Here is a 14,441-nt window from a genome sequence, read left to right as displayed (position 1 = left end):
AATCCACAGCACAGAACAAAACTCCCAGAAGCCAAAACAGTAAAAGGTAGGCTGGAAGTACCACACAGCGCAGTGGTAGACCATAGGTTCAGCACAGGTAGGGCATGCATGACACCTGGATTCAATCCACACCACAAAACAAATAATAAGAACAAGAGTAAAAGGTAAAAACATGCAAGTTAGAAGGAAAAGGATATACCACTAATTAAAACAGCTGGAATGGGTATATTTCTACTAAGTAGATTTCTAAGCAAGAAAAACTGCTCTAAAATTGGAATAAAAGGGACATTACATAATAACAGTAGGAAGACATAAAAATTTTACAACAGAGCTTCAAAATACATGATCCAAACGAGGCATGGTGGCTCATGCCTGTAATCTCAGTGCTCTGGGAGGCTGACACTGGAGAAGCACAGGTTCAAACCCAGCCTAGGTAACTTAGCAAGCCCCTATCTCAAAAAATAAAAAAGGCTTGGGGATGTAACTCAGTGCAGAGGCCTTGGGTTCATTCCCCAGTACCACAAAATGAAAAGAAACAAAAACATTCACCCAACAACAGAATATACATTCCTCTAAAGTATATATGCAACATTCACCAAGATTGAGAATATCGTGGATCTAAAGTAGACCTTGACAAACTGAAAAGAATTAAAACCATACAGAAAATGTTCTCTGGCCATAAGAGATTTAACTAGAAATCAGCAGCAAAACGGTTAGTGTGTGTGGGACTACTCATCCCTATCTCTCCAGGGTGAACCAGTCCCGAGAATGAGGTACCTGTGGATGAATGAGAAAAGTAAAGAGAAACAAGAAAACTGAGAGAGGCAAAAGTCTGGGATCAGGGACTGACAGCCTCTCGGACTGCAGTCTCTGGGACTACTGCCGCTATGACAGTCCCCGCCTACCAATTTCAGTCAACTTTTACTGGGCGAGAACCTAGGGCGTAGCTAGTACTAATAGGTGGATACAAAAAACGTTTTAGCAGGGTAATCAAAGGATTATCCTTTTCCACATGTAATCCAAGACACGCCTGTAATCCACCACTCAAGACACGCCTATAATCCCAGCACTCAATAGGCTGAGACAGGAGGATCGTAAACTCAAGGTTAAACAAATCATCCTGTCCTCAATGCATTCGAATCAAAGAACATCCTTCTCCACAAGTGGGAAATTTCCAGCACTGGGAAACTGACCAACACTATTCTAAATAATCCATGGGTCAAAGAGGAAGTCTCAAAGGGAACTGGAAAATATTTTGAGCTGAACAAAAATGAATATACAACATATCAAAGCTGTGGAATGCAGCTAAATTAGTGCTCAGAGGGAAATTTAGGTCGTCATATCCTTATATTAGAAAAAAGACAGATCAACGATCTAGGCTTCTACTGCAAGTAGAAGGATACAATAAAGAGCAGAAATCAATGAAATTAACAACAGCAATAAAATCAATGACACACAAAGGTAGCTCTATGAAGAGATCGTTATAAATGTTAAGCCTCTGGGGAGGGTGGAGATAGAGACAGAGACAGAGGGAGATTAAGAGAAGAGAATTATTGCCATCAGGAAGGAAAGAAAGGACATTATTAAAGATGACAAAGGCATTAAAAGGGTGATGAAAGGATATTATGGGTAGCTCTACAGAATCCAGCAATTCTCAAAAAAATGGATCTATTTCTTGGAAATCATAAACCACTACAACTCACCTAAGAGAAATGGATAATATGAATTACCCGGTATCTATTAAAGAAATTGAATTCATAGCTTAAAACCTATTGAAATAGGACTGTCTAGACCCTGATGAATGTAGTGGTGAATTCTACTAAACGCTGAAAAAATAATAATTCTACACAATCTCTTCCAGAAATTCAAAGGGCGAACACTTCCCAAGTAGTAACCCAAATCGCAAGCACCTAATATCAAAATCAGACAAGACAGTGTAAGAAAACTACAGACCAACATTTTCTACAGACAGACATAAAAACCCACAAATATTAGCAAGTCAATCTCAACAACAGGTAAGAACAGTACACTAGGACCAAGTGGGGTTTATCCCAGGAATCACCTAAGTCAATATTCCAAAACCAACCAATATTATCAGGCTAAAGAAGAAAATTCACATGGTCATGCTGCTTGATGCAGAAAGAGCATCTAACAGAATCGGACAGCTATTATCAAACAGAGCTGGGTGTGGTGGTGGACTCCTGTAACTCCAATTATCTAGGAGGCTGAGGCAAAAGGACCTCAAGTTTGAATGCAGCCTGGGAAAATTAGGGATTTAGGGAGAACTAGTCTCAAAATAAAAAATGAAAAGGAGTAGGGCTGGGGATGCAGCTCAGTGCAAAGGTCTGTAGTTTTATCACCAGTACTGGGAGAAAAAGAAAGGCAAAAAACTTGGACATTTTGCCAAAAAGGTGAACCAGTCACGAGAATGATAGATAGCTGGTAAGAAGATGCTCGACATTGTTAGACCACAATGATAGATAGCAGGTAAGCTGGTAAGAAGATGCTCGACATTGTTAGACCACAATAAGCCCGCATGGTTAGCTCACATGGACAAGGGCACTGTGCACGGCGCCAAGCCTCACCTTATGTGCAGAAAAAGCTGGTTCAGTGGTAGAGTCCTTGCCTAGCACGCACAAGCCCTCCCTTTGATGCCCAGCACCACCACTCCCCAAAAAAAGGAGAAAAGAAAAGAAAAGAAAAGGCCAGACCCTGACACAGACTGCCAGATGACAAAGGGAAGTGCAGAGCAGCCCTACAAGATTCCTGCCTGGGAGACTCCACACTTCAGAAAAAGAATGGGTAGAATATGCAGAGCGCACCAGCGACATCCAGGCACAGCAAGAGTGCAAGACACAGTCAGATGGTGTCACAGGATGCTGGCACTGGCAGAGAATGAGGAGATGATCGCATACAAGCTGCAGTGGCATAAGCGCTAAAGGAAGGGTCACATGGGCAGGGAACCTGGGACCTGACAGGCAGGCAGTGCTGGTGGCTGGTTTTCATTTCCTGTTTTCCACTGGACTTTACTGAAAACCTCTTTATTCCAAAGTGGGTGAAAATAAAGGGTTGCTCCATTGAAAAAGAAAAAAATAAAAACCACCCTAAGTGGGCTGGGGATGTAGCTCAGTGGAAGAGTATCACAAAGCATGCATGAGGCCCTGGGTCCAGTCCCAGCACCACCAAAAAGGAAAACCCGTGAGCTACTGCTGCAGGCCTACTAGAACAGCTAAAATCAACACTGAAAGTATCAGTGCTGAGGATACAGGGACCGCTGCTGGAAACGTCCAGCTCACATGGGCAGCACCACTGGCAAGCTGCAAAATGACATGCAACCTGGACCACAGTGCCGCTCTTTCTTATAAACCTTATGCCTTGCTATTTATTTACCCAAGAGAAGCAAAAGCATATGTGTACACAAAAGCTTGTGCATGGCTGGCTACCACAGCTCTGCTTGTAGCCAGAAACCACCTAAACCTTCTTGGAAACCAAATAAACCTTCTTCAGCAAACTGTGGAATGCCTACGGCATGCAATACTACACAGCAAGCAAGAGCGGCGACCGATGGTTAACATACAGTTAACAGCCCGTGTGAACTCCCAGGCATTCTGCTGCATGTGAACCGGTTCCGTGACTTTCTAGGGGTGGAGAACCAAATGAATGGGGCGGGGCGGAGCACTGCCACAATGGGACACCCTAAGGAACGTCTGAGGGACAGATCTGCTGTGTCCTGATGGTGGCAGGTGACCGGTCTCTGTGTGCATTAAGATTCATAATACTATACACTGAAATAGTCCGTTTTACTGAATGTTAATTTTCAAAATACTTTTCAATGGGGTGGGTGAGTGGCCCAGGAAGCCCTCACTGGCAAGGTGACCTTAGGACCCAAAGAAGGTGGGGACAGTGGCTCAAGGCGGACTCCTGAGGCCAATGTGCCTGAGAGCAGGACAGGAGCTAATGCCTGTGAGGAGGCTTGAGACCAGCAGCAGCTGGGCCAGGGGCTCGAGAGGGGTGCGTGGATGGGGTGGCGGGGTGGCGGGGAGGCAGGACACCAGGGCCCTGTGCCATGCTGGGACTCTGGGCTGCGAACTGCCACAGGGCTGAGTGGGGAGTGCTGGGGGTGGCCTATTTTTATGAATGCTGAGGAAAGGCCTGAGGCAGAAGCAGGAAGCCTTGGGGGACTCCAGTTGTTCTGACCTGGGCCCCCTCCAGACACCTAACCCTTGCAGCCCCACCTCTTGGCTGTAGCAGGGGACAGGGACCCAAGGCTTTCCCCGGCCCTTCTGAGCAGGGCACCCTTGGAAGACACAGCCATCGCACCTCGGCTGATGCTGGAGGCCCCACCGCAGCCCTCAGGATATGGGGCTCAGATACCCCCACCGGGCAGGAACCCGGGGAGTGGGGAGGCCGAGAGCTGACCCGGGTCCCATGGCGACGCTGGGCCCCGAAGTGGGAGCAGGGCTGCAGCACATCCACAGGAAGCCATTCACCGTCAAGGGTTCCAGTAGCTAAGGACAGCGCGGCAGTGCAGGGTCAGGCGTTCCTCTGCTCCGGGGGCAGGTACTCGAGGCCCAGGTGTCTGAAGATGTCCTCCTCGGAAGCCACAGGGAAACAGGCCTTCTGCAACAGGGGAGGGGCATCAGCAGCCAGAGTCTCGCTCAGCGGCACCCAGCACGGTGCACGGCCCCGAGAGGCTGCAGCAGGGCGCCGCACGGGGGTCAGAACCCGGGACTTGAGAGTGGGGTCCGGTGGGTTACGATGCAAAAGGGCCCGGCCCGGGTCGGCCAGTGCGCAGCATGGACTCTCTCCCCACGCCCCGTGCCGCACGCACCTGCTCCGGGTCGAACAGCCCGTGGCTGTTCAGACACAGCCCCTTCTCCTTCCGGCTGAATCGGCGCAGCTCCCGCTCAAAAAGCTGCGAGGGGGGGCGGGGCTCAGCAGGGCTGGCTGGACGCCCCCCCTGCCCCCACCCCAGCAGCCGCGCACGGCCCCTGGGAAGTGGGAGGAACTGGGCGAGCACGCGCGCCTCTATGGACACGGAGACACCAGGGCCCACCTGCCCCCAGCCCACCTTCGAGCCAGTCCAGCCGAGCAGGGCGAAGGGGAACTGGCTCCAGGGGGCGACTACCAGGTCCACCCTGACAGCCTTCCAGGTGGACCGGGGCTCCGAGTCCGCCCCCTTGGCAGCCCCGGAGGGTTTTGGCAGGCGCAGGATGCAGAGACTCCGCTCAAAGGCGTCCATGGTGTGGCTCTGCCGGGCCAGGTGGCCGGGGTCCCCCAAGTGGCTGGGCTGGTGCTGGTGGTACAGGACGAGGCCCTGCGGGGAGAGCAGGTGTCCAGGCCTCGCTGCGACTTGGGCGGGGCTCACTCAGGCAGGGCCCAGGGCTCACCTGGCTCTGCAGCTGGCTCATCACGCTGGGCAGCAGCCCCACCTCCCGGCCCTCCTCTGGGTGTGTGATGAGGAAGTCCACATCGTGGCCCTGCAGCTTCCCCCTGCGGGGACAGCACAGACCCGGCACAGACTGCTGCCGCAAGCCGCGTCCCTTGCGAGGGGTGGGGGTCCACTCAGTGTCCACACACAGGTCCCTTCGCTAGGCCCAGGCCTGGAGTCCGGCCAGGAGGACACACTGGGGCCCTTACCTCCGGAAGCCACCGGTCAGTGTGACAGTGGCCCCAGGCAGGGCCTGTCCCACGGTGGCCTCCACCAGCTGCTGCAGAGCCTCAGCATCCGGTCGCCCCACAGGGGTGCACAGGTCAAGGTGGTGCTGGAGTCCTGTGGGCGGCACGGCTCCACTCACCACTTCCTCCCCACCCCCAGGGCCCTGCACACCGGCCCCCAGGCCGCGTCCTCCAACCCAGATGGTCAGTGGCCCAGCCCCTCCCTGCTCACCTATTAGTGCTTTGTTTTGTGGTACTGGGGGATTGATCCTAGGGCCACGTCATTCACACTAAGCTACATCCCAGCCCTTTTTTTAAAATTTTGAGATAGGGTCTTGCTAAGTCTCTAAGTTGTCCAGGATGGTCCAGAACTTGTGACCCTCCTGCCTCAGCTTCCCAGAGTGCTGGGATTACTGGTATGTGTCACTATACACCCAGTTTACATACTAGTTTTTATTGTGATGTAACTGCAGACTCACATTTGGATGAAGGAAATGAGAGATCCTCTATGAAATTACCTCACCTCCCCTAAAAGTGACAGCGTACGAAACTATAGTAGAATCAGGTATGAGGACACTGAGCTACACACACAGGATGCAGCTTCAGCTTCTCCATTTCTAAGGTGGGACCAAGAGCCGGGTATGATGGTGCACACCTGTAGCCCCAGCACTCTAGGAGGCTGAGGCAGGAGGATCGCAAGTCCCAGCCCAGCCTGGGCAAGTGACCCACCTGGTGAGATACTGTGTCTAAGTATAAAATAAAACAAGGAACTGAGGCTGCAGCCTAGTGTGAAGGTACCAGGTTTGATCCCTAGTATCCCCTCTGCCCTCCAAAACAAAGGTTACCCTGCCTTCAGCTTCCTCCTGTCCCCAACCTGTCACGCCGCCACTGAACCTCCCACGGGCCAGTCAGAAGAGGTCTGCACACGAGAGGCGGCAGCACCATGCAGCACAGCTCCCAGGGCATGCTCAGGCCTTTCTGTCTTCCCGGCCCCAAGGAGAGGGACTGGGGGCGCCCTGGGGGACATGCACCGGCCTCCAGAGCCAGGCAGCAGCCTGGCAGCCACACAGGGACAGGATGAGCTGGCCGCAGGGCCCTTCAGCAGGGCTGCTGGCCAGGCTGGGTTCAGACAGCACAGCTGAGGGCCGGGGCAGAACGCACACATGGGCTGGGTGTGTGCTCCACACTTGCCCCCAACCGCCTCACAGAGGCTCATGGCCACCTGTGTGGCAACAGGACTTGAACCCAGGCCCAAGGAACCTGAAAGCTGGTGTTCTTTCCAGTCAGAGGGGCACCCGCCCTACAGGCCCCGGGAACCCCCGTGCACACGCCCGAGGGCCACTGCCACACTGCCACACAAACCGCCTGCCACCAAGACCCCTTTGCACCAGCTGCTCCCCCCACGCAGGAGGGGGAGTGCTGAGGGCTCTGGGAAGCAGCGGGACCTCTCCAGGGCTCACCTGCCTGCTGCCGCCGGGTCAGTCTCTGGGGCTGCTCTCGGAGCTCATCCAGGGTACGCAGCCCTTCTTGGTACCACTGGTTGGCGGTCTTCACCCCGACCCCGAAGATCTGGGTAAAGAGCTGTGTGGACGAAGGACAGACGGTGGGTAAGGCATGAAGCTCCCTGAGCAGATGTCCCTGTGGTCCCAGCCACAGGGCAAGGACACAGCTCTGAAGCTGGCCTGCCCAGCCCACTTGAACCGCTGAACCGGGCACTCTGCCACCCAGTGGCTGAGAAGCCTGGGTGATTGGCTCCTCCTCTTTGTAAACCCCCTTTCTCACTCCCAGCAGCAGAAACTAGCTCTGTGGTTCTTCTCCTCAACACACAGATTGTGTCTTCAGCAGGAGCCCTGAGGACAGACCCAGTGCCCCTGAGGCTCCCACACAGCAGGACGGTGGCTAACTGGTCCAAGACACCTGCCCCAAGCCTGTCACCTGGCCTGAGCCAGCAACTCAGACTCTCCCCAGCAACGCTGCAGTGAGCCCAGGCAGCCACACAGCCCTGGGGCCGTATCTGTGGCCGTGTCTCCTGCAGCAGGGACCCTGGCGCATATCACGGGGGGATGACAGAGCGGCTATACCCCTGCCGCTTCTGGGCTTTGCTGGGCCATCTTCTCCGATTCTCTGAATCTGTAACATGAGGTATTCCCCTGTCACTTTGGCCAACAAAACCTGACTTTAAAAATACTGAGGTTAGCTAGGCCTGGTGGCACACACACGTGTAATCCTAGTCAGCCACTCTGGAGGAGGTGGCCGGAGGACTGCAAGCTCAAGGCCAGCCTGGAAAATTCAGTGAAGTCCTTTCTCAAAACAGGAAAATAAAAAGGGCCGGGCATTTAGCTTGAGGGTACAGCACTTGCTTAGCATGCATAAGGCCCTGGGTTCAATCACCATTACTGGGCGTAAAAAAATGAAAACACAGACAGTCCTGAATGTTCCAGAAAATTCTCTGTGCTCAAGTAGGCTGCTGCCCGCCGGTCTCCACTTGGCGGTCTTGTGTGTATCAGGTGTCAGCTCAGCTGCCATCGTCTTGCTGAGACCTTCTCTGACCCCAGAGCTGGGTCAGCGTCCCCTGCCTCCTCCCCACGTGTGCGGTGGCCCTGCCAGCTCCCGCCCGCCCGCGCACCTTCATGGTCCGGTACCTCTCAGAGCAGCGCACCCTCTCCACCTCCTCACACACGCCTCGCTCCAACAGCTCCTAGAGAGAAAACAAAGCAAAACTCGAAGCTCCCGCGACTGGAGAGAAGGAGAAGGAGCAGTCAGGGGTGGCCCAGGGGCCCAGGCACAGGGTGGCTCCCTTTCCACCTCGGGAGGCCCTGTGGTGTTGGGGTCCAGTGGGGCTCAGCAACAGACACTGCCCGGGAACATGGGCAGCAGGGGTCCGGGTCAGGGCTCCTCGTGGCCGCAGTGACAGCAGCTGAGGTCCCAGGTGTTGTGGGTCATCCTGCAGATGGATGTCAAGTTCCAGGAGGTATAAACATTTGCTTTCAAAATGTGCATGATTTCACTTGAAAGCGTCTTTTCTCACTGTGTTTTTAAAGCGAAAATGCACAGCAGGGCAGCTCCTTGTGTCAGGTTCTCAAAACCTCATACTCAAGAGCGCTCTCTTCCAGCGTCCTAGGCAGCTGGTGTCCATGACGATGACACCAAGGCCAGTGGCTCCCTGCACGGAGCCCTCGGCACTGAGGACCGCCTGCAGAGCCTTGAGGCAGCTCTGTCCCTCCCCAGTGGGCTCTAAAAGCAGAGGCCCTGCTCTCCCATCAGCCTCAGGGCCCCCACCCCACACTCTCCCCGCTCAGCATGGCAGGCACCGACCTGGATGACGCTAGAGGAATGTTCTCCAAAGTGCGGCAGCCCCTGCAGCTGACTCAGCGCCGTCACAGGCCAGGGCAGGGCCTTGAGCACCGAGGCTGCTCTGTGGAAGGACAGGAGGCGACCCTCACTGCCTTCAAAGCCTGCTGCCTCTGCCAGTGTCTCCAGAGCCTCCTGAAGAGAGGGGCCCTTGGTGAACCCCGAGCTACCACCCAGCTGCACCCCCGGTCTGAGCCCTGAGGGTAGGACCTGCTCAGGGAGCTCACCGAGAGGCTGCTATTGTGGTGCATGAGGGGTGTGGAACGCTGGCAGGCGTAGGCTGGCATCGCTGCTGCTGCTGCCGGGTTTGGAGGCCCTTTCCTGGGCTTAGCCACCTGGGGGAGGGTGATGTATGGGTCATGATGTGGCAGGGCTGGCAGGAGCCAGGCAGGACCCTGGCCTCTCTGAACATTAACCTTGGGCCCTTGGGGTCCCGCAGGACAGAGGCAGCCGACTGTGAGAGGGCAGGCATAGGCAGAGGGAGGCACAGACTGCAGCGGGGCTCTTCAGGCCAGAGTAATAGCAGCAACATCCACCGAACCTCATGGAGAGCTTCTGCTGCCGCCCCACGAGTTGCACGTGTTGCCCCTCCTCAAATCCTCACAATCAAGTGGGCTGGGGGCACAGAGGCTAAAAAGAGGGCCCCTGCTCACGGCTCACAGGCACACTTAGAACCAGCTCCTGCCATGGCGCCTCTACTGGCTTCTCAGGGCCTCCTGGTGGTCTGGTCAGAGCCCTCACTGTCCACATCCTCTGAAGGACACCGAGGCACTGTTGCCATGTCACCAGGGTGCACCAGCTCACCTCCAGGCGGTGTCGGCCCTCCACAGGCACAGGCTGCCCAGCCGCCATGCTCTCTGTGAACCAGCTGATATCCAGCAGAGCTGGGCGGGGGCGCCCCGGGGGAGGGGCAGCCTTCTGTTCCTGCCAGCAGACGGCCTCCTCCGCTGAGGTCCGCTCCATCACCACGTGCGTCACTTCAGAGCTGGCGAAAGGAGAGGAAGGGGGTGAGGCCCTGAACCCCACCTGTTCAGCTCCATACCTGCCAGCCTTTGTCTTTGCCTTGCCCTACATGCTGACTACCTTTCATTTTTCAAATGTCACCTCCTGTAGAGAGTCCAGCCCCTCCTGCTAGTGGATGAACACCTCTATCACTCTCAGAACTGTGATTCGGCCAGGCATGGTGGGGCACACCACATCTAACCCTAACCCTAACCTGAGTAAGGAGGACTGAAAGTTTAAGCCCAGCCTGGACAACTTAGACCCTGATTCAAATTAAAAAAGGCTGGGATGGGTCTGGGGATTTAGCTCAGCGGCACAGCGCCTGCCTGGCAAGCGCAAGGTGGTGAGTTCGATTTCCGGTACCGAAAAAAAAAAAAAAAAAAGGCTGGGAATGTAGCTCAGTGCAAAGGACTTGGGCTCAATTCCCAGTACTGGAAAAACAAAACTGGTTTTCTGCCCCAGATATGTACTCTCACTGACAGCCTGACTGCTAATTTATCTGTCCCTTTCTCCACCTCAGAGTAGTGGTCTTCATCTCAGCGCTGGGTTTAAGCACAGATGTGAGGCCTGATTCTAGAGAACCCCAGCTCTACACAACTTGCTGCATGCCCTTAGGCAAGTTGGGCCTCCCCTCCTTTGCTAGGCAAACATAACATACACTGTAGGGCTGTTGTAAGACAGTGCCCTGCTGCACTCTAAGCCTCGCCATCTCTAACCTCTCGCAGGTGGGTCTGATGTAGTACCGTCCCTTGGGAATGTTTAATTAATTTTTTTAAAAAAGTAAGTAAGGGCTGCAGGGAGCACTGGCCTCGAGTTCATTCGCTCTCCCATCTCAAGACTGTTCTCTCCCTGGGTATCCGCCGGGATCCCTTCCTACGCGGCTCTTTGACAGCCTGGGCTTGAGTTTCAACGATGCCACAGAACCCTTCTGGCCCTAATAAACAGCACCCTTCACTAAGAGGAAATCGCGGCCAGAAAAGACCACGATGCGAAGAGCCAGGTCTTTCATCCCAAGCCCCGCGGTCAAGAGGTCACACAGAGAGCCGAGGCAGCGGCGACACACAGAACACTGGGCCCTCGGGGGCCGGGCACCTGTAGGCGTCCAGGACCCGGAAGCCTTTGGACAGCGCCAGGCGAGTGAGGAAGGCCCGGCGGCTGCGGCCCATGCGCGGCTCGGCCAGGTAGATCGCGACGCCGGGGAAAAGCACCGAAGACAGCGCGGAGGAGGCGGCAGCGCCGCCCGGGGACCTGGCTCGCGCTCGCCGCCGCTTTGGAAGCATCTGAGCATGGACTCCGGTGACTCCTGGGGTCCGCGGAAGGAAGGCGGACGGAAGCCCGGAAGGAAGGCGGACGGAAGCCTGCTGGACAAGGAAGCGGGCTCCGTCCACATGCAAATAAGCACAAGGCCACGCCTCCTATTTAAATTACCCTCTCTAAGGGGACAGACCGGGTGCGGGCGGGGCCGGCGAGGGGAAGAGGGGAGGGGCTTCATCTTCCTTTTGGGGCGGGGTCTCGGCCCGGGCGGGTCCGGCCCGCGGGTCGCTCTTCCCGGCGGCAGCCCGGCGCGGGATTCGCGGGGTCTGCAGGGTCCAGGGGCGCGTGGGCTCCGCGGGGCTCCTGGGGTGGCCACCTCGACCGCGTGCGGAAGGTCTTTTTGGGCGAGTGGCGCGGGGACAACTGGCTGGCCCTTTGGAAAAACAGACATTGGCGCCCTACCTCACTGCTTAGCACCAAATAAATTCCAGATGGATCAAACATTTAAATCTGAAAAAGAAACCAAAACCTTACTGGAAAGAGAACTAATATCGCAATAATCTTGGAAATACTGAAGGAAAAGAATGATAAAGTGAGCCACATGCAAAGTTAAAATGTGTTCAACAAAGTCAAAAGACAAACTGATTCACTTTTTAATGTGACATGGTTTGAAATCAAGGTTAATTAGCATAATTATAAAAATTTTAAACACGAATGTAACTTTGAAAAGGGAGAAAGAAATAAAATTTTATATAGATAAAAAACTATGGTCTAATCGGTAAAGAAACAGGAGTGGGCGATTCTCAGAAGAAATCCTAGTGGACTTGGTACAGTGGTACACACCTGTAATCCCCCAAAGTCTGGGAGGCTGAGGCAGGAGGATCACAAATTCTAGCCCAGTTTGGGCAATTTAGTGAGACCTTGTCTCAAAACAAAACAAAAAAGGGCTGAGGGCCTAGCTCAGAGTGAAGGCCCTGGGTTCAATCTGAGGAAGAGAAAGAGAAAGAGGAGAAAGGGGAGGGGTGGCAGGAGGAAGAGGAGGAGAAGGAAGAGAAGAAGGGAGGAGGAGGGGGAGGAAGAGGAAGGAAATACCTTCAGGACCAGGCCGGTCAGGAGAGGAGGGCACGTTTAAAGGAGAATATCTTCACCTGCTGGGCTAGTGACATCGGTCCCCAGTGTGGACGGTGTGAGGGAATTGGCAATTTGTAGGAGGGATTCACTCTGTGGGACCCAGTTTAGTAACCATGTTCCACAAAATGAAAACAAACTCACACACATGGACCCAGCAGTTCTGCTTCCAAGATTGGGATCTTGCTAAATCTGTGGGTCGAGGGGGGACACCGGCCTTTTTGACTGGGGTGTTTCTGGCCGGCTGCCTGGGCTGTGTGCGTATGGAACCTTCCAGCCCCAGGGGAGGTGCAACCCAGGCGGGCTTGGCCTTTTATGGGCTTCTCCTGGTTCCTGCTTCTTACCCGTGAGTCTTGTCTCCTCCGAGCCTGTGTCTTGGCAGTGGGTTATGCGTGTGTGAGCACGTGTGCACACACGAGTGTGAGGGTCCCAGGGTGTCTCTGGAGAGTGAACATAGAGCTGGATCTGCAGCTCCCTTGGGGGTGGGCAAGGGTCCCCACGGGAGGGAGGGCCCCTTCCCTTTCACGTGGCTTCCGCAGCAGGGGCAGGCTGGACCCAGTAGGCACCTGAAAGAGCAGAGGGCAGCCCGGGCTGTGCCAAAGATCCCTAGAATGGAGCTGCCAGACTATGCCAGGCACTTGTGGAAACTGTCTTCAGGTTTCTGTGCTCCCTTGGCCTAATCCCCCATCTGGTCTGGGGGGCCGCTGTGGGAAGGGGAGCGAGGTGTGTCTGGGGAAGACGTCTCTTCCCTGGGTACAGCGGAGCTGAATGAGGCGGAGTCTCCTCAGAAGTAACTGTTCATTGCTAGGTGTGGTCTGGGCATCCACATTTTATTTTAAGTAATTCTTTTTTGGTTTGGTGGTATTTGAGATTAAACCCAAGTTACTCACACTGAGGTACATCCCTGGCCCCTTTCTTATTTTGTATTTTGCAGCAGGGTCTTGCTAAGTCCCTAAGTTGCCCAGGCTTGCCTGGAAGATGAGATGCTCCTGCCTCAGCCTACCGGAGTGCTGAGATTATAGGCATGCACCACAATGCCAGGCTGACATCTGAATTTTAAGAGCTCCATGTGGACGCACCCTCATTGAGACCTGCGGTGCCACTCTGTGGGAGGGGCCTGTCATAGTGTATTAAAGACTTGGTCCTCAGGTTGGTGCTGTGGAAAATGGTGGGAATTTTAAGAGGCGGGCATAGTGGAAGGTCTTAGGAGGTCTGAGGCTGGTGCAGCCTCAGAGGGATCTTGGGACTGCTGCCTTACCCCTGGCCCAAAAGCAATCAGCCCAACTGACCATGGACTAAAGGCTCCACACCTGTAGCAAAACTCACCTTTTGTCTGTGTAAGTTGTTTATCTTGGGTGTTTTGTTATGGTAACAGAAAGCTGACTAACATGAGGCCCTTCAGGGAGAAGGAGACACTGACAAGTTTGTGTGTATAAAAGTAAAAGCTGGAGCCAGGCGTGGTGGCACACACCTGTGATCTCAGCACTCTGGGAGACTGAGGCTGGAGCATCACAAGTTCCAGCCCAACCTGAGCAACTTAGTAAACGTAGTAAGGCCCTGTCTCAAAATAAAATATTTTTAAAAAGGTGTTGAGGATGTAGCTCAGTGCAAAGGCCCTGAGCTCACTTCCCAGTAGCACCAAAAGAAAAGAAAGAAAAAAAAAAAAAAGAGAAAAGGAAAAGGAAACCACTTAAATACCCAATAACCAAGACTGGTGGAATGAAGGTTTCTGCATCCAAACCGCAGACACATGCAGCCATTAAGAATGACTCCATGAGGTTTTACTCATGATCACTGTTAGCAGTTGGGGCTGGAATGTCCCCAAGGCTCTTGTGTTAGAGGCTGAATGCGCAGAGGTAGAGCTTTGGGAAGTGATTGTATCACTAGGGCTCTAACCTAGATGCCTCCGTCAACGCGTTCATAATGTGACGGGCTGGTGAGAAGTGATGAGGACTTAGAAGATGGGATCAGATCGCAGGCACCTTGGGGACATGTCCTTGGGGACTGTATCTCCTTCTCGATGCCTCCCTTCTCTCTCCAGTTTCTGG

At 54.2% G+C, this 14,441-nt stretch overlaps 1 protein-coding gene across 5 annotated transcripts; it reads right to left on the bottom strand.

The window, feature by feature from the left end:
* Positions 1 to 3,781: 3,781 nt before the first annotated feature.
* On the bottom strand, positions 3,782 to 11,400 carry Polm (polymerase (DNA directed), mu). Of its 5 annotated transcripts, none has more exons than XM_005396676.2 (11): positions 11,104 to 11,400; positions 9,814 to 9,994; positions 9,237 to 9,344; positions 8,974 to 9,144; positions 8,285 to 8,356; positions 7,119 to 7,239; positions 5,641 to 5,773; positions 5,391 to 5,493; positions 5,072 to 5,317; positions 4,832 to 4,915; positions 3,782 to 4,617 (listed from the first exon to the last, which is right to left on the bottom strand). In XM_005396676.2, the coding sequence occupies exons 1-11, from the start codon at positions 11,289 to 11,291 to the stop codon at positions 4,534 to 4,536; spliced, it is 1,491 nt and encodes a 496-aa protein (XP_005396733.1). In that variant the 5' UTR covers positions 11,292 to 11,400; the 3' UTR covers positions 3,782 to 4,533. The 5 variants fall into 5 exon arrangements, with proteins under 5 accessions (XP_005396733.1, XP_005396732.1, XP_005396735.1 ...); XM_005396675.2 differs by having other exon boundaries at positions 3,782 to 4,620; positions 11,104 to 11,399; XM_005396678.2 differs by lacking the exon at positions 4,832 to 4,915.
* Between the last annotated feature and the right edge of the window lie 3,041 nt (positions 11,401 to 14,441).

This window comes from Chinchilla lanigera, unplaced genomic scaffold (genome assembly GCF_000276665.1).
Source record: "Chinchilla lanigera isolate Chin_1 unplaced genomic scaffold, ChiLan1.0 scaffold00055, whole genome shotgun sequence".
Lineage (NCBI taxonomy): Eukaryota > Metazoa > Chordata > Mammalia > Rodentia > Chinchillidae > Chinchilla > Chinchilla lanigera.
This window is presented reverse-complemented; position numbering and strand designations above follow the sequence as displayed.